This window comes from Gadus macrocephalus, chromosome 7, assembly GCF_031168955.1.
Source record: "Gadus macrocephalus chromosome 7, ASM3116895v1".
Classification (NCBI taxonomy): Eukaryota; Metazoa; Chordata; class Actinopteri; order Gadiformes; family Gadidae; genus Gadus; species Gadus macrocephalus.
In genome coordinates, this window is record NC_082388.1 from 27,628,466 (window position 1) to 27,654,941 (window position 26,476).

Sequence of the window (26,476 nt, forward strand, 5' to 3'; positions counted from 1 at the left end):
CCTACCCCAGAACGCACCGTGAGGTCTGGTCTCTCCGCTAGGGAGCAGTAACGCGAGGCGGAAAGACGTTAGGACGTTTTGAACGCACCGTGAGGTCTGGGCTCTCCGCTAGGGGGCAGTAACGCGAGGTGGAATACGTTAGGACGTTTTGAACGCACCTTGAGGTCTGGGCTCTCCGCTAGGGGGCAGTAACGCGACGCGGAAGACGTTAGGGCGTTTTAAAATAACTCCCAGAAGAAGAAGCAGGAGGCGGAGACGTCGTTTTAAAACTGGCGGGCGATATAGACGCGACGACTTCCCGACCAGAACCAGAGAGGACCGAGGCACAAAACTCCGGCACTCGGCACAAAGCGTCGGCACTTGGCAAAACATTGTTACCTTTTCAAAAGTTCAACGTTGCATTAAGTGTCTCATCGTGAAGTGGATTAATTCGGGAAACAGACTGTTTCTGGAGGCGGATCGTATGTTCGAGGTTTAGGGACGTCTTGTGAGTATCCGCCTCATGACAACCGTTTACTGGTGAGCAATCAGCTCCACTGAAAGAATATCTGTATCATCGTTCCAAAGGTAATCGACCGGAAGCTTCATGATCCAGTCCAGTGAAAACAGCAAAGTTCTGGAAGTAGTGAGCGTGTCGCCTGGTTGGAGTGGTTAGGGCCCCCCTATATCTTTGGTTCTGAGGGGGACTGAACCAACCCAATACACGTAGTAGTGAACCTCGAAGCATATATGATTTCTGTAATAAACTTGAACGTATTGATAATAAATATTATTTAGAATTGAACCGTACTGTGATGCCATAGTGACAGGTGTTGATATACCTTCGTTATTGTCTTCCGAGCAGTGGAGCGTCATGACCAACAATGAGGCCAAGGTGATCCCGGTGCGGGTGGCCCTGCGGTGCCGCCCGCTGGTCCCCAAGGAGCTCAACGAGGGATGCGAGTGCTGCCTCACCTTCAGCCCTGGGGAGCCGCAGGTCCGTCCCCCGCACACTGACAACAAGCCGCTTCTATTGGCCATCATTTCATTTTAAAAATAATGATTACATCCTCTGCTGGCCACAGCTGGCAGGTCTTTGGAAGCAACGGAATGGATTTAATGTTTTGGAAGGGATGCGTCACAGATCCTAGGACGGACTGGGATCACAAATGTCAATTTGGTGCCATTTCTTTTTGAGACTTGACATGTTTGGCGTTTCATGTTTTTCAGGTTATCGTGGGCACGGAGAAGGCGTTCACATATGACTATGTGTTCGACCCCATGGCCGAGCAAGAGGAGGTGTTCACTGTGGCGGTGTCCCCGCTGCTGTCCGGGCTCTTCAAGGGTAGGTGGGGATGTTTAACTGAATGTTCAGGACCGGCACCTTCATGTCCCGTCGGAGAACAGAGAATGCAAAGATGCACACTTTAAGGATGAGGTGATAAATACTATAGCCAGTAGTGGCAGTTGAACATGAAATGAAAGCTCCGGAGGTTGATGCGAACGCATCTTCCTGTCGTTGGTAAACGGATCACCCACATGTCTTCACTATACATCGTGTTGAGAGTTGGACTCGTTAGCGTTGGTTCATTTTCCTTGTGGCCGTTCATGTCATCAAGCGGTGCTACGTGTGCAGGTTATCACGCCACGGTGCTGGCGTACGGGCAGACGGGCTCTGGGAAGACCTTCTCCATGGGGGGCACGTACACCTCGGCCCAGGAGGACCAGCCCTGTGTGGGGGTCATTCCCCGGGTCATCCAGCGCATCTTCCAGGAGAAGGACAAGCGGGGCAGCTGCGACTTCACCCTCACAGTGTCCTACCTGGAGGTCGGTGGTCCCCCCCCCCCCCCCCCGCTGTTGCCCTGGCGACGACAACCTACTGCAATCAAAGCTCTGCTTTCACGCGGTGCTTTGCACCTCTAAAGCTCATCTCAAGACCTTTCTGTTTCAAGAACACACTGCATAGGCCCTCTGTATATATTATTTATTTTAATTTTATTCTTGTTGTGCTGTCTTCTTCTGTGTGTGTTCATGACGCTGTAAAGCGACCTTGAGTGTGAGAAAGGTGTTATATAAAATTAACTTAATATTTTTCCCTCATCTGTCAATGCTTTGTAATAATAGATCTACAATGAGGATATTCTGGACCTGCTGTGCCCGTCCAAAGATAAGCCCGCCATCAGCATCCGCGAGGACCCCAAAGAAGGCATCAAGGTAGAAATTCTTGGTCTGCTGGTGGAGGACATCCCTCGTCCATTGTTACCGTCTATAGCCCACCCCTGACCGCTGCCCCCCCCCAGATCGTGGGTCTGACGGAGAGGGAGGTGAGGTCGGCCCAGGAGATGGTGGCCTGCCTGGAGCTGGGGAACTCCTCCCGCACCGTGGGCTCCACCGCCATGAACGCAGAGTCGTCCCGCTCCCACGCCATCTTCACCATCACCCTGGAGCAGCGGCGCAGCAAAGACAAGTGAGTGGACCAATCGCAGCCCGCCAGCGACCGTTACCGAGGGAACCTTAGTGAGTGGACCAATCGCAGCCCGCCAGCGACCGTCACCTCCTCGTTACCGAGGGAACCTTTGTGAGTGGACCAATCGCAGCCCGTCAGCCCCTCGTTACCGAGGGAACCTTAGTGAGTGGACCAATCGTAGCCCGCCAGCGACCGTCCTCTTCTCGTTACCACGGGAACCTTGGTAATGGCTGATACGATAGGCCCATCGTAATACTTTGTTTAATTTAAAAGCTGATTAGGCTAGAATAAGTAAATGCATGCAACATGACTGAATTATCATATTAGGTGACACATAGTTGACACACATCACATTGTTCTATTTTACGTTTCAAAATAAAATCAATATTTTCTAGTGTTATCTCTTTCTGCTAAATAGCAGTTAACTAGGAATAGTTAGGTGAGGGGCTGAAAGGAATGAGTATGGAGCTATGCCGAGATCCAACCTCACATGTGGTGCCAAACTGTAGCCCAGATCAGATCGGTGTACCCCTAGATATAAACGGAGTGGATCAGGGCACCCCTAGCTATGAACAGGATCAGATCGGTGTACCCCTAGCTATGAACAGGATCAGATCGGTGTCCCCCTCGCTATAAACAGGATCAGGTCGGTGTACCCCTCGCTATAAACGGAGGAGTGGATCGGTAAACGTAAATGGAAGAAGTAACCCTGCAGTCTAAGGTTGTTCCTCTGAGTGTGTTCACCGTCTGACCCGTGGTGCGTGCCCTCAGATCGGACTCCATGGTCTCCAAGCTCCACCTGGTGGACCTGGCCGGTTCTGAGAGGCAGAAGAAGACCAAGGCGGAGGGCGACCGTCTGAAGGAAGGTCAGAGTCGGGCGGTGTGCGTGTGCGTGTGCGTGTGCGTGTGTGTGTGTGTGTGTGTGTGTGTGGTCCATGTGTCCGTCCACGGGGTCCAGGCTGTTCAGTGAACCGTCTCTCCGTGTCCCTCCAGGCATCAGCATCAACCGTGGGCTGCTGGCCCTGGGGAACGTCATCAGCGCCCTGGGGGAGGAGAGTAAGAAGGGCACCCACGTCCCCTACAGAGACTCCAAGGTCACCCGCCTGCTGCAAGGTACGGCGGCCCGCCCGCAGGCCGGCTCTCAGCGTAGCCTCGGCCCTCTGGTTGGAGGGCCCTCTGAACGCGGTGATGTGGTCCCATGGCATCGTGGGGCTCCGTGGTAGAGCTGTAGCACCACCCGGCAGGGGGGCTGGCATGGGGACGGTGAGCTGGTTCTTGGCTCCTCCCCTGGTGGGATAGCCTCTTGAAACCACGCAGGTGTTGAAGTGTGTGTTCACAATGCGTGTCCGTCTGGCTCGGCTGGGCGGACTGACGGACAGATGGGCGTGGCCCTACATGGTTCAAATACCTCCAGCCAATCAGTGACGCTGTAGCTCTCTGGGCTCTCGCTGAATCCGGTTGGAAGAAGTAAAGTAAAAACATCTTCTAATCTTACAAACCTGCCTGCCTTGAAGATTTCTGTTGCTTATACTCTTTTAACATTGTTATTCAGTCTTTCCCGGAAAATAGAACTTTAACTGTACCGTAGATTTCTTTCCTTGAGGAAGTTTTATTTAAGACATTTAACCAACCTGAGGCTGCTTAAACCAGAGTGAAGCTGCTTAAACCAGCCATCACCCACACTCAACAGTGACGTTAACCAGGAAATGACAACGGCAGATACAGTGTCAGTAGTCCTGCACGGCCGTGTGGTTGCTGTTGTTGGTGTGGTTGATGATGGCTTGATGTGTTGGATGGCTGGTTTAAAGAGCCTCTGGCTGCCATCAACCAGTTATCAACCCCACTACAGTGGCATGATCCTCCTCCTCCTCCTCCTCCTCCTCCTCCTCCTCCTCCTTCCCTCCTCCTCCTCCTCCTTCCCCCCTCCTCCTCCTCTCCTCCTCCTCCTTCCCCCCTCCTCCTCCTCCTCCTCCTCCTCCTCCTCCTCCTCCTCTCCAGACTCGCTGGGCGGGAACAGCCACACGCTGATGATCGCGTGCGTCAGCCCGGCCGACTCCAACATCGAGGAGACCATCAACACGCTGCGCTACGCCGACCGCGCCCGCAAGATCAAGAACAAGCCCATCGTGAACATGGACCCGCGGACCGCCGAGACCCAGCGCCTCAAGCAGCAGGTAGGCCCCTGGGGTTAGGTTCAGGGGTACGGCCCCTGGGCTTAGGTTCAGGGGTACGGCCCCTGGGCTTAGGTTCAGGGGTACGGCCCCTGGGGTTAGGTTCAGGGGTACGGCCCCTGGGGTTAGGTTCAGAGGTACGGCCCCTGGGGTTAGGTTCAGGGGTACGGCCCCTGGGGTTAGGTTCAGGGGTACGGCCCCTGGGGTTAGGTTCAGGGGTACGGCCCCTGGGGTTAGGTTCAGGGGTACGGCCCCTGGGCTTAGGTTCAGGGGTACGGCCCCTGGGCTTAGGTTCAGGGGTACGGCCCCTGGGGTTAGGTTCAGAGGTACGGCCCCTGGGGTTAGGTTCAGAGGTACGGCCCCTGGGGTTAGGTTCAGGGGTACGGCCCCTGGGGTTAGGTTCAGGGGTACGGCCCCTGGGGTTAGGTTCAGGGGTACGGCCCCTGGGGTTAGGTTCAGGGGTACGGCCCCTGGGGTTAGGTTCAGGGGTACGGCCCCTGGGGTTAGGTTCAGGGGTACGGCCCCTGGGCTTAGGTTCAGGGGTACGGCCCCTGGGCTTAGGTTCAGGGGTACGGCCCCTGGGCTTAGGTTTGGGGGTACGGTCCCTGGGGTTAGGTTCAGAGGTAGGGCCCCTGGGGTTAGGTTTGGGGGTACAGCCTCTAATGGGGTTAGGTTTGGGGGTACAGCCTCTAATGGGGTTAGGTTTGGGGGTACGGTCCCTGGGGTTAGGTTTGGGGGTACGGTCCCTGGGGTTAGGTTTGGGGGTACGGTCCCTGGGGTTAGGTTCAGAGGTAGGGCCCCTGGGGTTAGGTTTGGGGGTACAGCCTCTAATGGGGTTAGGTTTGGGGGTACAGCCTCTAATGGGGTTAGGTTTGGGGGTACGGTCCCTGGGGTTAGGTTTGGGGGTACGGCCCCTGGGGTTAGGTTTGGAGGTACAGCCTCTAATAGGGTTAGGTTTGGGGGTACGGCCCCTGGGGTTAGGTTTGGAGGTACAGCCTCTAATGGGGTTAGGTTTGGGGGTACGGCCTCCATCGGGTTTGGTCTGGTCAATGACGTCGACTGTATGTGAAGAAGGAATGCAATGCCTTAGAATTGTGAAGCAATCACAATCTTCAGTGTTCTCTGATATTGGGTGTTAATTCTCTTACGTTTCTGGGGTGATTTTGTGGATATTTTTAGCTTGTTTGCTGTGGCTAGGCCGAGAAGCCAGAGCAAAATAATTTATTTTCTTATACTCGTATAGGACATAAGCAAATAATGTCGATTAATGTTAATCTTGAGGCCCTGAATATAGTGTGTATATAATATTGTAATGTCCTCGTAATAAGGCAGAAGAACCCAAACGGGTCGGAGGTGTGTGAGTCTGACCCCCCCCCCCCTGTGTGCCCAGGTCCAGGAGCTGCAGGTGATGCTGCTGCACGCCCGTGGCGGTGTGGCCCCAGTGCTTTCTGGGTAAGTTCCCCTCACACGCTCCTCTCCGGGGCTAGCACGACCAAATATAGCTTTTCCTACTGCGTGTTCAGTTCCTACTGGTCGTGAGGCCGGCCCCACCATCGCACGCAGCGCTTTAATACAACCCTGCTGACTGTTTAGTCACTCGGCAAAAAGGACTTCAGATGAAGAAGAGAAGATGATACTTTATTGATCCCAGATGGCAAATCCCAGGAAAATAGAAGTTGGGGCATCTACGACATTCCAGGTTCCCCTCAGATAGGCTGCAGAGGGACCATTGGTATCGAGCACACAACCGTTGTTGCTCCAGGGATCCTCACGCTATCCCCTCCTTCAGGACCGAGTCGTCGGAGAACGTGAGCAACCTGGTGGAGAAGAACCGCAGCCTGCAGGACCAGAACAGCCGGCTCTGCAGGGAGCTGAGCGAGACCACCGGCCAGGCAGCGCTCATGTTCGAGAAGATCATCATGGTGAGTCCTGGGCTACAACCGTCCCATATGTTTCAGTATTGGTCGATACTGTGCTCCGGCTTGTAGACCCATGTCAGGAACAACAGATGGAGTTGGTTCTTAGGGGCGGAGGATCTCCGGGACGGACGGTCCTCCTCTCACACTGACCTCCTCTCTCCTCCTCCAGGCAGAGCAGGCCAACGAGAAGCTTCAGGGCAAAGTGGAACAACTGAAGGAGCACGAGGCGTGAGTAGAACAGCCTCCTCCGGCCCCCGGCTCCTCCGGCGCTCACACCCCTACCCAGACACCACCCTTCAAAGAAACCTCTTTGGGCAATATTGTACTGTTTTGCTACAGCTACAGTTTATTTTAAGCAGTTAACGTCCAGCTTTAGTTTACTACAGTATGATCAGGTCTCAGCCGTAAGTCAACCTTCTCAAAACTTTCCCTGGCTACAAAGTAACACAATCCATCCACCTGGAAGGACATCTTTGATCATTTAAAAAGGAAAACCTTGTAGTGCGGACAGAAGGACCAAAAGGAGCAGAGGTCTTCATGGTCACTGCATTAGAATGGATGAGGAAGCCCCTCTGGTTCTTCTAGGAGGTGTAAGGTGGACCTGGAGAAGGTCTTCATGGTCTCTGGTTCTTCTAGGAGGTGTAAGGTGGACCTGGAGAAGGTCTTCATGGTCTCTGGTTCTTCTAGGAGGTGTAAGGTGGACCTGGAGAAGGTCTTCATGGTCTCTGGTTCTTCTAGGAGGTGTAAGGTGGACCTGGAGAAGGTCTTCCTGGTCTCTGGTTCTTCTAGGAGGTGTAAGGTGGAACTGGAGAAGGTCTTCATGGCCTTTGGTTCTTCCAGGTGTAAGGTGGATCTGGAGAAGGTCTTCATGGTCTCTGGTTCTTCTAGGAGGTGTAAGGTGGACCTGGAGAAGGTCTTCCTGGTCTCTGGTTCTTCTAGGAGGTGTAAGGTGGAACTGGAGAAGGTCTTCATGGCCTTTGGTTCTTCCAGGTGTAAGGTGGATCTGGAGAAGGTCTTCATGGTCTCTGGTTCTTCTAGGAGGTGTAAGGTGGAACTGGAGAAGGTCTTCCTGGTCTCTGGTTCTTCTAGGAGGTGTACGGTGGACCTGGAGATGCTCTTCATGGTCTCCTCTTGTTCTTCAAGGTGTAAGCTGGACCTGCAGAACGTCCTGGTCACCCTGGAGGATCAGGAGCTGAAGGGGAAAGTGGAGCTGATGAAGAGCCTGCAGGATGTCATCCTGGAGCTCCAGGTGAGTGACGTGCCGTACCCCAGATGAACCCCAACACACCGGGGGAGTGGGTGTCCCATTGTGGGGGCTGACTGAGGAGGCTGTTGTGTTGCTGTGATTGGCTGGAGGTCTCTGACCTGTCGGCTCTTGTGTGCGCTCTGTTGTGCAGAACGAGAGCGCCGACATCGCAGCCTCCATCGACGCCATGGCAACGGGAGAAGATGGACCGGAAGGAGCTGGCGATGCGACGGGCGTCTCTCCGTCGGTAAGGGAAGACTTCTCCCGCACCCTCGTATCAAACCTCTGATACCATATAGAGAAGAGCATCCTCTATTCAAACCTCTGATACCGTAAAGAGAAGGTCCTCCTCTATTCAAACCTCTGATACCATAAAGAGAAGACGGTCCTTCATTAATCCGATGCGGCCCTCTGACAGGAGGACGTGACGGGGGGGTTCACAGCGCACCACGCTCTGCGTCAGGCCCAGATGTCCAAGGAGCTGATGGAGCTGAACAAGGTGCTGGCCCTGAAGGAGGCCTTCGTCAAGAAGATGTGTCAGAACGACAGCCAGCTGGAGCCAATGCAGAGCGAGAACCAGGTCAGTCCTCTAGGGGTCCTCTCTAGTGGTCTGAGAGGACCACCAGAGAGAGAACCAGGCCCGTCCCTCCTCTAGGGGTCTAGTCTGTCACTGATGACTCACTGGGGGGATATGTTCTAGTGGGTTCCTAAACCAGTGTTCTCCCACCCCTTGTGTCTGGAGTATCTGCCTGGCTCAAGTATCCCTAAGTAAAACGGCACGATGGTAGAGTACAGCCAGCACAGAGCAGAGCTGGGCTCCATCCAGGTCTGCAGGTGGGATGGTTTAACGCCCTTCTCCCCGCAGCACAACATGCACAGCCTGCAGTCGTCGGTGGACTCGCTGCTGAAGGAGAAGGAGGACCTGGTCCTGGCTCTGCAGTCGGCCAAGAAGGACACCCAGCACGCCAAGTAAGAGTTAGACTCCTCTGGTCCAGAGCTTCTACATCTGTCAGGACTAGACCCCCCCTAGTCCTTCTACATCTGTCAGGACTAGACCCCCCCTAGTCCTTCTACATCTGTCAGGACTAGACCCCCCCTAGTCCTTCTACATCTGTCAGGACTAGACCCCCCCCTAGTCCTTCTATATCTGTCAGGACTAGACCCCCCCTAGTCCTTCTACATCTGTCAGGACTAGACCCCCCCCTAGTCCTTCTACATCTGTCAGGACTAGACCCCCCCCTAGTCCTTCTACATCTGTCAGGACTAGACCCCCCCTAGTCCTTCTACATCTGTCAGGACTAGACCCCCCCCTAGTCCTTCTACATCTGTCAGGACTAGACCCCCCCCTAGTCCTTCTACATCTGTCAGGACTAGACCCCCCCCTAGTCCTTCTACATCTGTCAGGACTAGACCCCCCCCCTAGTCCTTCTACATCTGTCAGGACTAGACCCCCCCTAGTCCTTCTACATCTGTCAGGACTAGCCAACCCTCCCCTCAGGCCTTCCTCCAACGCCGACCCCCAAAAACACCTGACTAGCTCGCTAGCTGTAGCCACAGGTCCGCTAGCCCTGCTCCTGACCCCTCCCCTTCCTCCTCCTGGTCCCGCCCCCTGACCCCTCCCCTTCCTCCTCCTGGTCCCGCCCCCTGACCCCTCCCCTTCCTCCTCCTGGCCCCGCCCCCAGGCTGAGCGAGCAGCGTAGGAAGCGCCTGCAGGAGCTGGAGGGCCAGCTGGTGGAGATGAAGAAGAAGATGACGGAGCAGTCCAAGCTGCTGAAGCTCAAGGAGTCCTCCGTCCGCGGCGTCTCCAAACTCATGAGCGAGATACAGGTGAGCCACCGGCGTACCACTCCCATCTGACACCCCCCTTCTAAATGGTATGATCCATCCTCGTATCAATCCCATCTGACACCCCCCTACAGACTGGTATGGTCCATCCTCGTATCAATCCCAGGTTACTGCTTAGTCCCCTTCTAGATGGTATGGTCCATCCTCGTATCAATCCCAGGTTGATGCTTAGTCCCCTTCTAGATGGTATGATCCATCCTCGTATCAATCCCAGGTTGATGCTTAGTCCCCTTCTAGATGGTATGATCCATCCTCGTATCAATCCCAGGTTGATGCTTAGTCCCCTTCTAGATGGTATGGTCCATCCTCGTATCAATCCCAGGTTACTGCTTAGTCCCCTTCTAGATGGTATGGTCCATCCTCGTATCAATCCCAGGTTACTGCTTAGTCCCCTTCTAGATGGTATGGTCCATCCTCGTATCAATCCCAGGTTACTGCTTAGTCCCCTTCTAGATGGTATGGTCCATCCTCGTATCAATCCCAGGTTGATGCTTAGTCCCCTTCTAGATGGTATGATCCATCCTCGTATCAATCCCAGGTTACTGCTTAGTCCCCTTCTAGATGGTATGGTCCATCCTCGTATCAATCCCAGGTTACTGCTTAGTCCCCTTCTAGATGGTATGATCCATCCTCGTATCAATCCCAGGTTGATGCTTAGTCCCCTTCTAGATGGTATGATCCATCCTCGTATCAATCCCAGGTTACTGCTTAGTCCCCTTCTAGATGGTATGATCCATCCTCGTATCAATCCCAGGTTACTGCTTAGTCCCCTTCTAGATGGTATGGTCCATCCTCGTATCAATCCCAGGTTACTGCTTAGTCCCCTTCTAGATGGTATGATCCATCCTCGTATCAATCCCAGGTTACTGCTTAGTCCCCTTCTAGATGGTATGATCCATCCTCGTATCAATCCCAGGTTACTGCTTAGTCCCCTTCTAGATGGTATGGTCCATCCTCGTATCAATCCCAGGTTACTGCTTAGTCCCCTTCTAGATGGTATGATCCATCCTCGTATCAATCCCAGGTTACTGCTTAGTCCCCTTACTCCCCCCGTGCTCTAACGGGCCCCCCTGCCCGGTCTCCCCCCTGGGTCTCCCCCCGTGCTCTAACGGGCCCCCCTGCCCGGTCTCCCCCCTGGGTCTCCCCCCGTGCTCTAACGGGCCCCCCCTGCCCGGTCTCCCCCCTGGGTCTCCCCCCGTGCTCTAACGGGCCGCTGTGTCCTCCAGTCCATGAAGTCCCAGCGGGTGCAGCTCATGCGGCAGCTGAAGGAGGACACGGAGAAGTTCCGCGTCTGGAAGAGCCAGAAGGACAAGGAGGTGCTGCAGCTCAAGGAGAAGGTACGGCCTCACTCTTCATCCCTTCTACTCTTCATCAATCATATCTGTACAAGATTTCAGATTTCAACATTTTGTATTTGACAGTTTTGTGTATTAAGCCGATATTTCAAAGTTCTCAGTTCCAAAGTGTTTTTGGGAGACGTGCTGAATTAGTGCTTCATGTTTCAAACTCAAAAACAATCGTTTGAATAATCGGGATTTCAATATTGACCAAAATAATTGTGATTAATTCCATAATTGAGCAACCTTACTGTGTCCTCCTCCCCCTCCCTCCTCCTCCCCCGCTCTCCCCCCCCCCCCCGTGCCCCCCCCCCTGCTCCTCTCCTCCCCCCCCTGCTCCTCTCCTCCCCCCCCTGCTCCTCTCCTCCCCCCCTGCTCCTCTGCCCCCCCCCTGCTCCTCTCCTCCCCCCCTGCTCCTCTGCCCCCCCCCTGCTCCTCTCCTCCCCCCTGCCCCCCCCCCTGCTCCTCTCCTCCCCCCCTGCTCCTCTGCCCCCCCCCTGCTCCTCTCCTCCCCCCTGCCCCCCCCCCTGCTCCTCTCCTCCCCCCCCCCCTCCTCTCCTCCCCCCCTACCCCCCCCCCTGCTCCTCTCCTCCCCCCCTGCCCCCCCCCCCTCCTCTCCTCCCCCCCTGCCCCCCCCCCTCCTCTCCTCCCCCCCTGCCCCCCCCCCCTCCTCTCCTCCCCCCCTGCTCCTCTCCTCCCCCCCTGCCCCCCCCCCTCCTCTCCTCCCCCCCTGCTCCTCTCCTCCCCCCCTGCCCCCCCCCTGCTCCTCTCCCCCCCCCCCCCCTCCTCTCCTCCCCCCCTGCCCCCCCCCCCTCCTCTCCTCCCCCCCTGCTCCTCTCCTCCCCCCCTGCCCCCCCCCCTCCTCTCCTCCCCCCCTGCTCCTCTCCTCCCCCCCTGCCCCCCCCCTGCTCCTCTCCCCCCCCCCCCCCTCCTCTCCTCCCCCCCTGCCCCCCCCCCCTCCTCTCCTCCCCCCCTGCTCCTCTCCTCCCCCCCTGCCCCCCCCCCCCTCCTCTCCTCCCCCCCTGCTCCTCTCCTCCCCCCCTGCCCCCCCCCCTCCTCTCCTCCCCCCCTGCTCCTCTCCTCCCCCCCTGCCCCCCGCTGTGTCCCCTCCAGGACCGTAAGCGGCAGTACGAGATCATGAAGCTGGAGAGAGACTTCCAGAAGCAGGCCAACGTCCTGCGGCGCAAAACGGAGGAGGTCGGTCCCTCGTCTGGGCTCCGCTCTGGGCCCAGGCTCCGTTCGACCTGCTCACCACAGGCAGTGTGTTCCCCGAGGCCTCATGGCGTCAGGCAGACGGGGCCCCCTCAGGGCGTCCCATGAGGACTAACGGGGTGTCCGTGCGTCCGCAGGCGGCGGCGGCCAACAAGCGGCTGAAGGACGCGCTGCAGAAGAGGAGCGAGGTGTCGGACAAGAGGAGGGACGGGCACGGCCGCGGCATGGAGACGGCCGCCAGCCGGGTCAAGGTACCGCCGCAGAGCGGAACCAGCCTTCAGTTCATCATTAGGATTATCCACCCCTAATGGGGAAGATGGGTCACATTCAGAGTACTTTATTAAAGTGATGGTGGTGGTGTGTCCAGTCCTGGCTGCTGAACGAGGTGGAGCTGCTGGTGAGCACGGAGGAGGCCCGGCGCCACCTGAAGGACCTGCTGGAGGACCGGAAGATCCTGGCCCACGACATCAGCCAGCTCAGAGGGCAGCTGGAGGCGGGGGGACGGTCCGCCGCCAAGATCAGGGTAAGACCCCCAGACGGGCCCTACCAACGTCAGAGTAGGACCCCCAGACGGGCCCTACCAACGTCAGAGTAGGACCCCCAGACGGGCCCTACCAACGTCAGAGTAGGACCCCCAGACGGGCCCTACCAACGTCAGAGTAGGACCCCCAGACGGGCCCTACCAACGTCAGAGTAGGACCCCCAGACGGTCCCTACCAACGTCAGAGTAGGACCCCCAGACGGGCCCTACCAACGTCAGAGTAGGACCCCCAGACGGGCCCTACCAACGTCAGAGTAGGACCCCCAGACGGGCCCTACCAACGTCAGAGTAGGACCCCCAGACGGTCCCTACCAACGTCAGAGTAAGACCCCCAGACGGTCCCTACCAACGTCAGAGTAAGACCCCCAGATGGTCCCTACCAACGTCAGAGTAGGACCCCCAGACGGTCCCTACCAACGTCAGAGTAAGACCCCCAGACGGGCCCTACCAACGTCAGAGTAGGACCCCCAGACGGTCCCTACCAACGTCAGAGTAGGACCCCCAGACGGGCCCTACCAACGTCAGAGTAGGACCCCCAGACGGGCCCTACCAACGTCAGAGTAGGACCCCCAGACGGGCCCTACCAACGTCAGAGTAGGACCCCCAGACGGGCCCTACCAACGTCAGAGTAGGACCCCCAGACGGGCCCTACCAACGTCAGAGTAAGACCCCCAGACGGGCCCTACCAACGTCAGAGTAGGACCCCCAGACGGGCCCTACCAACGTCAGAGTAGGACCCCCAGACGGTCCCTACCAACGTCAGAGTAGGACCCCCAGACGGGCCCTACCAACGTCAGAGTAGGACCCCCAGACGGGCCCTACCAACGTCAGAGTAGGACCCCCAGACGGGCCCTACCAACGTCAGAGTAAGACCCCCAGACGGGCCCTACCAACGTCAGAGTAGGACCCCCAGACGGGCCCTACCAACGTCAGAGTAGGACCCCCAGACGGTCCCTACCAACGTCAGAGTAAGACCCCCAGACGGTCCCTACCAACGTCAGAGTAAGACCCCCAGATGGTCCCTACCAACGTCAGAGTAGGACCCCCAGACGGTCCCTACCAACGTCAGAGTAAGACCCCCAGACGGGCCCTACCAACGTCAGAGTAGGACCCCCAGACGGTCCCTACCAACGTCAGAGTAGGACCCCCAGACGGGCCCTACCAACGTCAGAGTAGGACCCCCAGACGGGCCCTACCAACGTCAGAGTAGGACCCCCAGACGGGCCCTACCAACGTCAGAGTAGGACCCCCAGACGGTCCCTACCAACGTCAGAGTAAGACCCCCAGACGGTCCCTACCAACGTCAGAGTAAGACCCCCAGATGGTCCCTACCAACGTCAGAGTAGGACCCCCAGACGGTCCCTACCAACGTCAGAGTAAGACCCCCAGACGGGCCCTACCAACGTCAGAGTAGGACCCCCAGACGGTCCCTACCAACGTCAGAGTAGGACCCCCAGACGGGCCCTACCAACGTCAGAGTAGGACCCCCAGACGGGCCCTACCAACGTCAGAGTAGGACCCCCAGACGGGCCCTACCAACGTCAGAGTAGGACCCCCAGACGGGCCCTACCAACGTCAGAGTAGGACCCCCAGACGGGCCCTACCAACGTCAGAGTAAGACCCCCAGACGGGCCCTACCAACGTCAGAGTAGGACCCCCAGACGGGCCCTACCAACGTCAGAGTAGGACCCCCAGACGGTCCCTACCAACGTCAGAGTAGGACCCCCAGACGGGCCCTACCAACGTCAGAGTAGGACCCCCAGACGGGCCCTACCAACGTCAGAGTAGGACCCCCAGACGGGCCCTACCAACGTCAGAGTAAGACCCCCAGACGGGCCCTACCAACGTCAGAGTAGGACCCCCAGACGGGCCCTACCAACGTCAGAGTAGGACCCCCAGACGGTCCCTACCAACATCAGAGTAGGACCCCCAGATGGTCCCTACCAACGTCAGAGTAGGACCCCCAGATGGTCCCGTACCAACGTCAGAGTAGGACCCCCAGACGGGCCCTACCAACGTCAGAGTAGGACCCCCAGACGGTCCCCTACCAACGTCAGAGTAAGACCCCCAGACGGTCCCTACCAACGTCAGAGTAGGACCCCCAGATGGTCCCTACCAACGTCAGAGTAGGACCCCCAGATGGTCCCGTGCCAACGTCAGAGTAGGACCCCCAGATGGTCCCTACCAACTTCAGAGTAGGACCCCCAGACGGTCCCTACCAACGTCAGAGTAGGACCCCCTCCTCAAAGATGATCAGTGGGAGCTTCCAGACCCAGATCAGAGTTGGACCAATCGGTGGACGGCGCTGTGACTCACCCGCCGCTTTGTCTTCCAGCGCCGGACGTTGATCATCTCGGAGCTGGAGAGCAAGGTGGGCCAGGAGACGCCCATCAGCAAGCAGGTGGAGAACCTGGAGACGGAGATGGGCCTCAGGTGGGTCCGCTGCCTGAACTCCCACCAGGAAGGTCCTCAACCTGGAGGAGGTCCTCAACCTGGAGGAGGTCCTCGACCTGGAGGAGGTCCTCGACCTGGAGGAGGAGCTCCTTCTCTAGGGGGTGGAGGTCCCTCTCTGGGGGGTGGAGGTCCTTCCCCAGGTGGAGGTCCCTCTCTGGGGGGTGGAGGTCCCTCTCTGGGGGGTGGAGATCCCCCTCTGGGGGGTGGAGGTCCCTCTCTAGGGGGGTGGAGGTCCTTCCCCAGGTGGTGGTCCTCCCCCAGGTGGAGGTCCTTCTCTAGTGGGTGGAGGTCCTTCTCTAGGGGGTGGAGGTCCTTCCCCAGGTGGAGGTCCCTCTCTAGGGGGTGGAGGTCCTTCCCCAGGTGGAGGTCCTTCCCCAGGTGGAGGTCCCTCTCTAGTGGGTGGAGGTCCCTCTCTAGTGGGTGGAGGTCCCTCTCTAGGGGGTGGAGGTCCCTCCCCAGGTGGAGGTCCTTCCCCAGGTGGAGGTCCCTCTCTAGGGGGTGGAGGTCCTTCCCCAGGTGGAGGTCCTTCTCTGGGGGGTGGAGGTCCCTCTCTAGTGGGTGGAGGTCCTTCCCCAGGTGGAGGTCCTTCTCTGGGGGGTGGAGGTCCTTCTCTGGGGGGTGGAGGTCCCTCTCTAGGGGGTGGAGGTCCCTCTCTAGGGGGTGGAGGTCCCTCTCTAGTGGGTGGAGGTCCCTCTCTAGTGGGTGGAGGTCCCTCTCTAGGGGGTGGAGGTCCCTCTCTAGGGGGTGGAGGTCCCTCTCTAGTGGGTGGAGGTCCCTCTCTAGGGGGTGGAGGTCCCTCTCTAGGGGGTGGAGGTCCCTCTCTAGGGGGTGGAGGTCCCTCTAGTGGGTGGAGGTCCCTCTCTAGGGGGTGGAGGTCCCTCTCTAGGGGGTGGAGGTCCCTCTCTAGGGGGTGGAGGTCCTTCCCCAGGGGGTGGAGGTCCCTCTCTAGGGGGTGGAGGTCCTTCTCTAGGGGGTGGAGGTCCTTCTCTAGGGGGTGGAGGTCCCTCTCTAGGGGGTGGAGGTCCTTCCCCAGGTGGAGGTCCCTCTCTAGGGGGTGGAGGTCCTTCCCCAGGTGGAGGTCCCTCTCTAGGGGGTGGAGGTCCCTCTCTAGGGGGTGGAGGTCCCTCCCCAGGTGGAGGTCCTCTGCTAACGCCCTGCCCCGCTCTGTCCTCAGGAGTGCCCAGATCGCTGACCTCCAGCAGAAGGTTCTGGCAGCGGACAACGACAGCCGGGCCAAGCACCGCTGGGACAACATCAACACGGTGGTGGAGGCCAAGTGCTCCCTGAAGATCCTCATGTCCGAGGTGGGCCCCCGCCCCCCGCCCCAGCCCCCCGTCCCCGTCCCCCGTCCCCCGTCCCCGCCCCCGTCCCCGCCCCCGTCCCCCGTCCCCCGTCCCCCGTCCCCGTCCCCGCCCCAGCCCCCCGCCCCCCCGCCCCCGCCCCCCGCCCCAGCCCCCCGTCCCCCCCGTCCCCCGTCCCCCGCCCCACGTCCCCCCTCCCCCGTCCCCCGTCCCCGCCCCCGTCCCCCGTCCCCCCCTCCCCCGCCCCCAGTCCCCCCCTCCCCCGCCCCACGTCCCCCCTCCCCCGTCCCCCGCCCCCCGTCCCCCCCTCCCCCGTCCCCCTCCCCCGCCCCCCGTCCCCCCCTCCCCTGTCCCCCGCCCCCCGTCCCCCCCTCCCCCGTCCCCCGCCCCCCGTCCCCGCCCCACGTCCCCCCTCCCCCGTCCCCCCTCCCCCGCCCCACGTCCCCCCTCCCCCGTCCCCCGCCCCCCGTCCCCCCCTCCCCCGCCCCCCGTCCCCCCCTCCCCTGTCCCCCGTCCCCGTCCAACACTCTAACACGGCCGCCCTGTCTAACACTGGTGGTGGTTTAAAGGGACACTTCACCCATTTCCATTAAGCTTTGTATCGTTAGAAACCCACTCATATTTTGAATGGTCGTGCATCATTCCCTTATTTTCTGGAGAGACTGGAGAGATCCGTATCGATCTCCAACACTTCCTGTTTAGGATGACGCAATATGACGATTTTTGCATAGGAAGTAAATAGGAAGTGTAAGAGGGGAGGATTCTCGTAAGACTACAAGCACTAGTCCCTCGTCCCAACCCTCTATACGGGGTGGGACCCACTGGCGCTACAGACCTATTAGAGCAGTGCCAGTGGGTGGGACTTCACCAGCAGAATCTAACATCCACAGCGTCTGAAGCTAAGCTAACAGAGGCTGTTGATAAAACTGAAGTACAATGGAGGAGGGTACTGGAGCTGACACAGAAGATGGCACCATGCAAAAGTTCACCATTTCGAAAGAAATACAAACGAGGACTAATTCACTGAGTTCACCAACTAATACTCTTCACTAGAAATGTTGTGTGAAATGATTTTCAAGCAGTCTTGCGATATCAGCTTGGTGGACGGAACAGCGAGGTGTCCAATAGGCGGAGATCTAGATCAGCGGGTGTGGCAAGTGAAGCTGTGCATCGTGGTGCATGGAGGGAGTTGTTGTCTTCAATCCACAAGCGCCAGAAAGTCACTTTCTGCCTTTTCTCGGTCAAGACGGCACCAAATTAGAATTTTATTTTATTATTCGACTACATGTAGGACCCAATTTCAATACATATTCATGCCTCCACCTGTGAAATGCTCCTTTAAGGGGAAGTGGATGGTTAGACAGCGCCCCCAGTGGACAGCTGGAGCACCTGCAGGAGGGCAGGCTGGTCACTAGACGGCGCCCCCAGTGGACAGCTGGAGCACCTGCAGGAGGGCAGGCTGGTCACTAGACAGCGCCCCCAGTGGACAGCTGGAGCACCTGCAGGAGGGCAGGCTGGTCACTAGACAGCGCCCCCAGTGGACAGCTGGATCACCTGCAGGAGGGCAGGGTGGTCACTAGACAGCGCCCCAGTGGACAGCTGGAGCACCTGCAGGAGGGCAGGCTGGTCACTTGACAGCGCCCCAGTGGACAGCTGGAGCACCTGCAGGAGGGCAGGCTGGTCACTAGACAGCGCCCCCAGTGGACAGCTGGAGCACCTGCAGGAGGGCAGGCTGGTCACCTGACGCCATCAGGTGTCCTTGGTAATCCGACCAAATGGGAAGGCCAATCAGGAAGTCAGGCTGGATTTACTGTTAAACTGTAACTGTTAATTATTGGACGTGTGTGTGTGTGTGTGTGTGTGTGTGTGTGTGTGTGTGTGTGTGTGTGTGTGTGTGTGTGTGTGTGTGTGTGTGTGTGTGTGTGTGTGTGTGTGTGTGTGTGTGTGTGTGTGTGTGTGTGTGTGTGTGTGTGTTAGCTGGTGGCGGCTAAGTCGGCGGCGGCGCGTCTGGAGAGCTCTCTGAAGCAGGAGCAGGGGAACCTGCAGGACCTGAGCCGGACGCTGGCGGAGGAGCGCGGGGTCATGTCCACCATGGACGTGGAGCACCAGCAGCAGAGGGTGGAGCTGGAGCAGAACCACCAGGAGAAGGTGGGCCCCGCCCAGCACCACCCCCACACACCCCCAAAGCCAGCCGTTAGGGGCCTAGAACGGGCCCTAGACCAGGCCCTAGACCGTAGACCGGGCCCTAGACCGTAGACCGGGCCGTACACCAGGCCCTAGACCGGGCCCTAGACCGTAGACCGGGCCCTAGACCGTACACCAGGCCCTAGACCGGGCCCTAGACCGTAGACCGGGCCCTAGACCGTAGACCGGGCCCTAGACCGTAGACCGGGCCCTAGACCGTAGACCGGGCCCTAGACCGTAGACCGGGCCGTACACCAGGCCCTAGACCGGGCCCTAGACCATAGACCGGGCCCTAGACCATAGACCGGGCCATATCCGTCCATCGGAACAGTGAGAGCAGCTGTACAGAACATACAATATATACCAGTCTATACCAGTGTGTGGCAGTCTATACCAGTGTGTGCCAGTCTATACTAGTCTATACCAGTCTATACCGGTCTATACTAGTGTATACCAGTGTGTACCAGTGTGTACCAGTCTATACCAGTGTGTACCAGTGTATACCGGTCTATACTAGTCTATACCAGTGTATACCGGTCTATACCGGTCTATACTAGTGTATACCAGTGTGTACCAGTCTATACCCGGGCTATACCAGTGTATACCAGTGTATACCAGTCTATACCAGTGTATACCAGTCTATACCAGGTGTTGTCCTGTCATCATCAGGATGATGTTGACTGGTTTATGGGACATGTTTCCTTTTCCTTTTCTTAACGCTGTGAGTGTGAGTGTGGGCTAACAGACCCCCCCCCCCCCCCCCCCAGGTCCAGTACCTGCTGAACAAGCTCCAGAGCCGAGCGGGTCTGCAGCAGCCCGCCGGAGAGCCGTCGCAGAAGGAGCGGGAGCTGGTCCAGAGACAGAGCCAGCTGGTGGGTGGCCCTCTGACAGAACAGGAGCAGAGCGCACATGGAAGGGCCTCGCTCACAACTGAGGTCTTACTGGTAGTCGGGGGGCGGGGCGGATGCTGACCTGTGTTCTGATTGGTTGCCATGCTTTCAGGAGGAGGAGCTGGAGAAGATGAGCGGACTGAACCAGCAGCTGCTGAAGGAGAAGGAGCAGTACAAAGAGGTACGGACCTGACGCTACGAGACCTGGGAGTACGAATAAATCCAGAGGTAGAGCTGATTTAGAAATACAAAATCTACCTCAGGGAGGTCGTTTACTACGACTGGTTAATCGCCGCGGACGTTGACAGCACGTATATACGACCCATAAGTCTGTTGTACTTCTGATGAGCTGTGCACTACAACCATCCCCTGCCCGACGCAGTGAGTCGGAACGCTCACAGGGCCATGAACGGCCCCTGTTGGCCCTCCAGCACCTCAGCCAATCAGGGCGCAGCGCTGCCTGTGGTGGCGGCCATGTTGTCTGAAGCTCGCTGCCCCTCCGTCCCCAGCAGCTGTCCCTGCCCCCGCTGGCCCCGCCCACCGCCAGCGTGGAGACCAGCCAGGACGACTCCTTTGAGTACGTCCCCCCCAAGGTGAGACCGCTGCTCCTCTGAGCTGGGGGGTCCGGGTGGTGCATGATGGGTACTTCAACAAATCAACAACACATAACTAGAACAGAACATGAACGTAGAATAGCGTCTGCGTTCCATTATGCAGGGTGAACATGAACACGAAGCACGGACCCAACGCCAGGGGAGGGTCAGAGCAGGTAGAGGGGACCCCCCCCAGGGTCAGAGGGTAGAGGGGACCCCCCCCAGGGTCAGAGGGTAGAGGTGACCCCCCCCCCCAGGGTCAGAGGGTAGAGGTGACCCCCCCCCAGGGTCAGAGGGTAGAGGGGACCCCCCCCCCAGGGTCAGAGCAGGTAGAGGGGACCCCCCCAGGGTCAGCAGGTAGAGGGGACCCCCCCCAGGGTCAGAGGGTCGCGGGGACCCCCCCAGGGTCAGCAGGTAGAGGGGACCCCTCCCCAGGGTCAGCAGGTAGAGGGGACCCCTCCCCAGGGTCAGCAGGTCGAGGGGACCCCCCCAGGGTCAGCAGGTCGAGGGGACCCCCCCAGGGTCAGCAGGTCGAGGGGACCCCCCCAGGGTCAGCAGGTCGAGGGGACCCCCCAGGGTCAGCGGGTAGAGGGGACCCCCCCAGGGTCAGCAGGTCGAGGGGACCCCCCCAGGGTCAGAGGGTAGAGGGGACCCCCCAGGGTCAGCAGGTCGAGGGGACCCCCCCAGGGTCAGCAGGTCGAGGGGACCCCCCCAGGGTCAGAGGGTAGAGGGGACCCCCCAGGGTCAGAGGGTAGAGGGGACCCCCCAGGGTCAGAGGGTAGAGGGGACCCCCCCAGGGTCAGCAGGTCGAGGGGACCCCCCCCAGGGTCAGAGCAGTTGCATCCCATTCTTCCTGACCTAGGTGCGGTCTCCTTCCCACAGATCCACCTCCCTCCTGATGTCAGATTAGCGTTCTTAAGATGAACCGTTCCCCTGACCTCCTTCGGTCTAGCTTCATGTAGTCCGCTGTCTGAGTGCCCCTGCAGAGGTCCCGGTCCCCCTCGGGGCGCCCCCCTCTGAGAACCTGCTCTGTGTCCTCAGCCCAAGGCCCGGCGCCCCACCACGGCCAAGGCGCCCCTCAGCCTGGCCATCAACATGGAGGACATCGTGTCTGCCTCCGATAGCGAGGACGAGGTGGAGGACGAGGCCTGGCAGCCCGAGAAGCAGGAGCGCCGCCGCGCCTCCAGGAGGCCCAAGACCACGGGGGTGAGCCGCCGCCGCCGCCGCACATAGCTTTATTCACACCGCGCCACGGCGACGCTGGAGGGCTTCAGGCCAGCGGTCATAGGATCTGAACCCAACACGGCAGAGGGAGGGCTGGACTTAACTTAGTGAACGGTACCGCCGTCCTTAAGAAGAACTTAACTTAGTGACCGGTACCACTGTCCTTAAGAAGAACTTAACTTAGTGAACGGTACCGTCGTCCTTAAGAAGAACTTAACTTAGTGACCGGTACCACCGTCCTTAAGAAGAACTTAACTTAGTGAACGGTACCACTGTCCTTAAGAAGAACTTAACTTAGTGAACGGTACCACTGTCCTTAAGAAGAACTTAACTTAGTGAACGGTACCACTGTCCTTAAGAAGAACTTAACTTAGTGACCGGTACCACCGTCCTTAAGAAGAACTTAACTTAGTGAACGGTACTACTGTCCTTAAGAAGAACTTAACTTATGCCGCTTTTCCACTGCATGGTACCAGCTCGACACGACTCGACTCAGCTCGCATTTTTTGCGTTTCCACCGCGAAAACATGGTATCTGGTACCTGAAGTGGCTGCTTTTTCTAGTACCCGCCTCGCTCTAGGTTCCAAGCGAGCTGAGCCGATGCTAAAAGGTGACGTCGGCAGACGGCCGGCCACTGATTGGCCAGAGAGTGTGACGAAGTCACGAGAGCGACATGGCAACCATGCTGGTAACGGCCATAGCAGCGCCGCAGCCAACATATTCCACTTCTTCAACTTCTTCAACATGTCAGCTAATAATACGAACACGAATACCATCGCATCGATGTCCTCCATTGTTGTTATGTGGGTTCTGTCCATGTGTGGGTTGCGTAGGTGTTGTTTGCGTCGCGTACAAAAATACGTCACGGCCCTTTCGCGCAGCCGACCCCGCCCACGTCCAGGAGGTACTATTTGCGGTGGAAAACGACCCGTGCTGCTACCGTGTCGAGTCGAGTCGAGCTACATGTGCGGTGGAAAAGCGGCATTAGTGAACGGTACCACCGTCCTTAAGATGAACTTAACTTAGTGAACGGTACCGCCGTCCTTAAGAAGAACTTAACTTAGTGAACGGTACCACCGTCCTTTAGATGAACTTAACTTAGTGAACGGTACCGCCGTCCTTAAGAAGAACTTAACTTAGTGAACGGTACCGCCGTCCTTAAGAAGAACTTAACTTAGTGAACGGTACCGCCGTCCTTAAGAAGAACTTAACTTAGTGAACGGTACCACCGTCCTTAAGATGACATGATGTTTAGGGCTGGGATAAACGATTATTTTTTAAACGATTAATCTAGCGATTATTTTTTCGATGCATCGATTCATCTAACGATTCATTTTTTCAGTCCGATTCGATTTCGATTCGATTCTCGATTATCTCCCCATTAATTGACTAATAGCAATTTATACATGTTGATTTACATATCTGAATTCCTTAACATTTCAATACATGTTTATTGCCTTTAAATTCCAAAATAAAAGTGCAAAGTAATGCATTCTTAGAATTCTACGGTGCTCAGTCATCTGCAGCTGCTACCGGGTGGCGCCTCTTCAGGTGCTGGTGAATTGCCGTGGTGCTAGAATGGAAAGTCATCTCCATTTTGGAAAGACGACATATCACAGAATCGTTTCATTTCACATTAAAGAATTCCCATACTTTAGAGGAACGAGTGCGTGGCGCCTTGCACTTATGAAAGTCTGAGGAGCCACTCGCGTTGCAACTACGCTCCGGCGCCGCCCATTTTTATTTTTTTATTTTTTTTATTTTTTTTAAATCGACGCGCATTTTTCGCGTCGACGTAATTTATGCGTCGACGTCGTCGATTACGTCGATGCGTCGTCCCAGCCCTAGTGATGTTGATGTGGTGCAGAGTGAGTGTCTGCTGTTGGTATTAAAGTGTTGGTTTAGGGTTAGTGACCGCGGTCTGCAGTGAGGGATGGAGTATCTTGTCTCCAGCGGGTGATGGTGTATCTAGTGATGGGGTCCCCTGATGGTGTATCTAGTGATGGGGTCCCCTGATGGTGTATCTAGTGATGGGGTCCCCTGATGGTGTCTCCAGTGTGAGGGTCTAGTGAGTGACGCTGTGTCTCCTCTTGTCTCCAGTGTGAGGGTCTAGTGAGTGACGCTGTGTCTCCTCTTGTCTCCAGTGTGAGGGTCTAGTGAGTGACGCTGTGTCTCCTCTTGTCTCCAGTGTGAGGGTCTAGTGAGTGACGCTGTGTCTCCTCTTGTCTCCAGTGTGAGGGTCTAGTGAGTGACGCTGTGTCTCCTCTTGTCTCCAGTGTGAGGGTCTAGTGAGTGACTCTGTGTCTCCTCTTGTCTCCAGTGTGAGGGTCTAGTGAGTGACGCTGTGTCTCCTCTTGTCTCCAGTGTGAGGGTCTAGTGAGTGATTCTGTGTCTCCTCTTGTCTCCAGTGTGAGGGTCTAGTGAGTGACGCTGTGTCTCCTCTTGTCTCCAGTGTGAGGGTCTAGTGAGTGACTCTGTGTCTCCTCTTGTCTCCAGTGTGAGGGTCTAGTGAGTGACGCTGTGTCTTCTCTTGTCTCCAGTGTGAGGGTCTAGTGAGTGACGCTGTGTCTCCTCTTGTCTCCAGTGTGAGGGTCTAGTGAGTGACGCTGTGTCTCCTCTTGTCTCCAGTGTGAGGGTCTAGTGAGTGACGCTGTGTCTCCTCTTGTCTCCAGTGTGAGGGTCTAGTGAGTGACGCTGTGTCTCCTCTTGTCTCCAGTGTGAGGGTCTAGTGAGTGACGCTGTGTCTCCTCTTGTCTCCAGTGTGAGGGTCTAGTGAGTGACTCTGTGTCTCCTCTTGTCTCCAGTGTGAGGGTCTAGTGAGTGACGCTGTGTCTCCTCTTGTCTCCAGTGTGAGGGTCTAGTGAGTGACGCTGTGTCTTCTCTTGTCTCCAGTGTGAGGGTCTAGTGAGTGACGCTGTGTCTTCTCTTGTCTCCAGTGTGAGGGTCTAGTGAGTGACGCTGTGTCTCTTGTCTCCAGTGTGAGGGTCTAGTGAGTGACGCTGTGTCTTCTCTTGTCTCCAGTGTGCCTGTAAGGGTCGCTGTAATAACAAGCAGTGTCGCTGCCGTAAAGGGAAGATGACGTGTGGAGAGAACTGCCAGTGTAACCACGCCCGCTGTCGCAACCTGGAGCCCCCCGGTGCTGAGGTACGGTCAATGGCTGTCTGTCTGCTGCTGTCTGTCTGCTAGTGTGTGTCTGTCTGTCTGTTGGTGGCTGTCTGTATCTAGCATTAAGGTTTGATTACCAGTATTGCTGGGACCGATGGTGGTCGATAATAAATAATTTAGGTAACCTGAGCCCCCCCTTCACCTCCGACCCCTCCGTATGAGGTTAACCTGAGCCCCCCCTTCACCTCCTCCTCCGTATGAGGTTAACCTGAGCCCCCCTTCACCTCCGACCCCTCCGTATGAGGTTAACCTGAGCCCCCCCTTCACCTCCGACCCCTCCGTATGAGGTTAACCTGAGCCCCCCTTCACCTCCGACCCCTCCGTATGAGGGTAACCTGAGCCCCCCTTCACCTCTGACCCCTCCGTATGAGGTTAACCTGAGCCCCCCTTCACCTCCGACCCCTCCGTATGAGGTTAACCTGAGCCCCCCTTCACCTCTGACCCCTCCGTATGAGGTTAACCTGAGCCCCCCTTCACCTCCTCCTCCGTATGAGGTTAACCTGAGCCCCCCTTCACCTCTTCCACCAGGACTCCCCCAGCCTGAAGGCGGGGGGCCCAGACGGCCTCTTGCTGCCCCAGGACCCCACTGCCATCAGCCCGGGCAACTTCTTCATACCCCCTTCCTGCCCGCCCGCCAAGAAGGTGAGCCTCCCGCCAGAGCCAATCAGAGAGCGGGCCGGGCAGCCAGTCAGAGAGCGGGCCGGGCAGCCAGTCAGAGAGCGGGCCGGGCAGCCAGTCAGAGAGCGGGCCGGGCAGCCAGTCAGAGAGCGGGCCGGGCAGCCAGTCAGAGAGCGGGCCGGGCAGCCAGTCAGAGAGCGGGCCGGGCAGCCAGTCAGAGAGCGGGCCGGGCAGCCAGTCAGAGAGCGGGCTGAGCGCTGGAGCGCTGTGAGGGCGATGTTCTTGTAAACAGGATATGACGCGGTCCTTAGACAAACAGCTGATTGGTCCTTCAGGTAGAGAACGTGGAAGGGTCCGACGTCAGTTCATCCATGAGTTCATAGAGCGAGTGAGAGCGGTTAGGGTGGGGGGGGGGGACCCCCGCTCCTCAGCGGTGGGGGGGGGGGGGGGGGGACCCCCGCTCCTCAGCGGTGGGGGGACCCCGCTCCTCAGCGGTGGGGGGGCGCGGTCTAATGAAGCATGTGTCCCCTCAGGCCCCCCAGGAGAGCGGAGAGCTGGGCCACACTCCGGAGCAGACGACCTGGGACAGGAAGCCGCTCCTCAGCCCGGAGGAAGAGGAGGGTGAGGGAGACGAGGGCAACGTCAACAGCATCCTGAAGAAGAAGAAGAGGCTCCTGAGCAGCCTGCAGAACAGCTTCTTCTCCGGCTGCACGCCCATCAAGGAGTGATCCTACCCCCCCCCCATCAAGGAGTGAACCTACACCCCCCCCCCCCCCACACATCAAGGAGTGAACCGACCCCCCCCCCCCCCCACATCAAGGAGTGATCCTACCCCTCCTAGGGTCCCCCCCCCCCCCCCCCCCACATCAAGGAGTGAACCTACCCCTCCTAGGGTCCCCCCCCCCCCACACATCAAGGAGTGATCCTACCCCTCCTAGGGTCCCCCCCCCCCCCACACATCAAGGAGTGAACCTACCCCTCCTAGGGTCCCCCCCCCCCCCACACATCAAGGAGTGATCCTACCCCTCCTAGGGTCCCCCCCCCCCCCACACATCAAGGAGTGATCCTACCCCTCCTAGGGTCCCCGTCCCCCCCCCACACATCAAGGAGTGAACCGACCCCCCCCCCCCCACATCAAGGAGTGAACCTACCCCTCCTAGGGTCCCCCCCCCCCCCCCCCACATCAAGGAGTGATCCTACCCCTCCTAGGGTCCCCCCCCCCCCACATCAAGGAGTGATCCTACCCCTCCTAGGGTCCCCCCCCCCCCCCCCCACATCAAGGAGTGATCCTACCCCTCCTAGGGTCCCCCCCCCCCCCACACATCAAGGA

At 58.1% G+C, this 26,476-nt stretch overlaps 1 protein-coding gene across 3 annotated transcripts; it reads left to right on the forward strand.

Annotated features, from left to right (window-relative positions):
* The first annotated feature begins 240 nt into the window (after positions 1-240).
* On the forward strand, positions 241-25,909 carry kif4 (kinesin family member 4). 3 transcript variants are annotated; one of them, XM_060057751.1, is made up of 31 exons: positions 241-487; positions 845-976; positions 1,210-1,324; positions 1,616-1,806; positions 2,104-2,193; positions 2,280-2,446; positions 3,218-3,312; positions 3,440-3,559; positions 4,445-4,620; positions 6,008-6,069; positions 6,407-6,539; positions 6,706-6,764; positions 7,680-7,785; positions 7,934-8,029; positions 8,201-8,362; positions 8,648-8,751; positions 9,465-9,609; positions 10,854-10,964; positions 12,078-12,161; positions 12,314-12,427; positions 12,544-12,699; positions 15,053-15,150; positions 16,346-16,475; positions 18,450-18,620; positions 19,424-19,528; positions 19,659-19,727; positions 20,056-20,139; positions 21,181-21,345; positions 24,385-24,507; positions 25,057-25,170; positions 25,680-25,909. In XM_060057751.1, the coding sequence occupies exons 2-31, from the start codon at positions 854-856 to the stop codon at positions 25,872-25,874; spliced, it is 3,663 nt and encodes a 1,220-aa protein (XP_059913734.1). In that variant the 5' UTR covers positions 241-487; positions 845-853; the 3' UTR covers positions 25,875-25,909. The 3 variants fall into 3 exon arrangements, with proteins under 3 accessions (XP_059913734.1, XP_059913735.1, XP_059913736.1); XM_060057752.1 differs by having other exon boundaries at positions 20,059-20,139; XM_060057753.1 differs by lacking the exon at positions 20,056-20,139.
* The last annotated feature ends 567 nt before the right edge of the window (positions 25,910-26,476 follow it).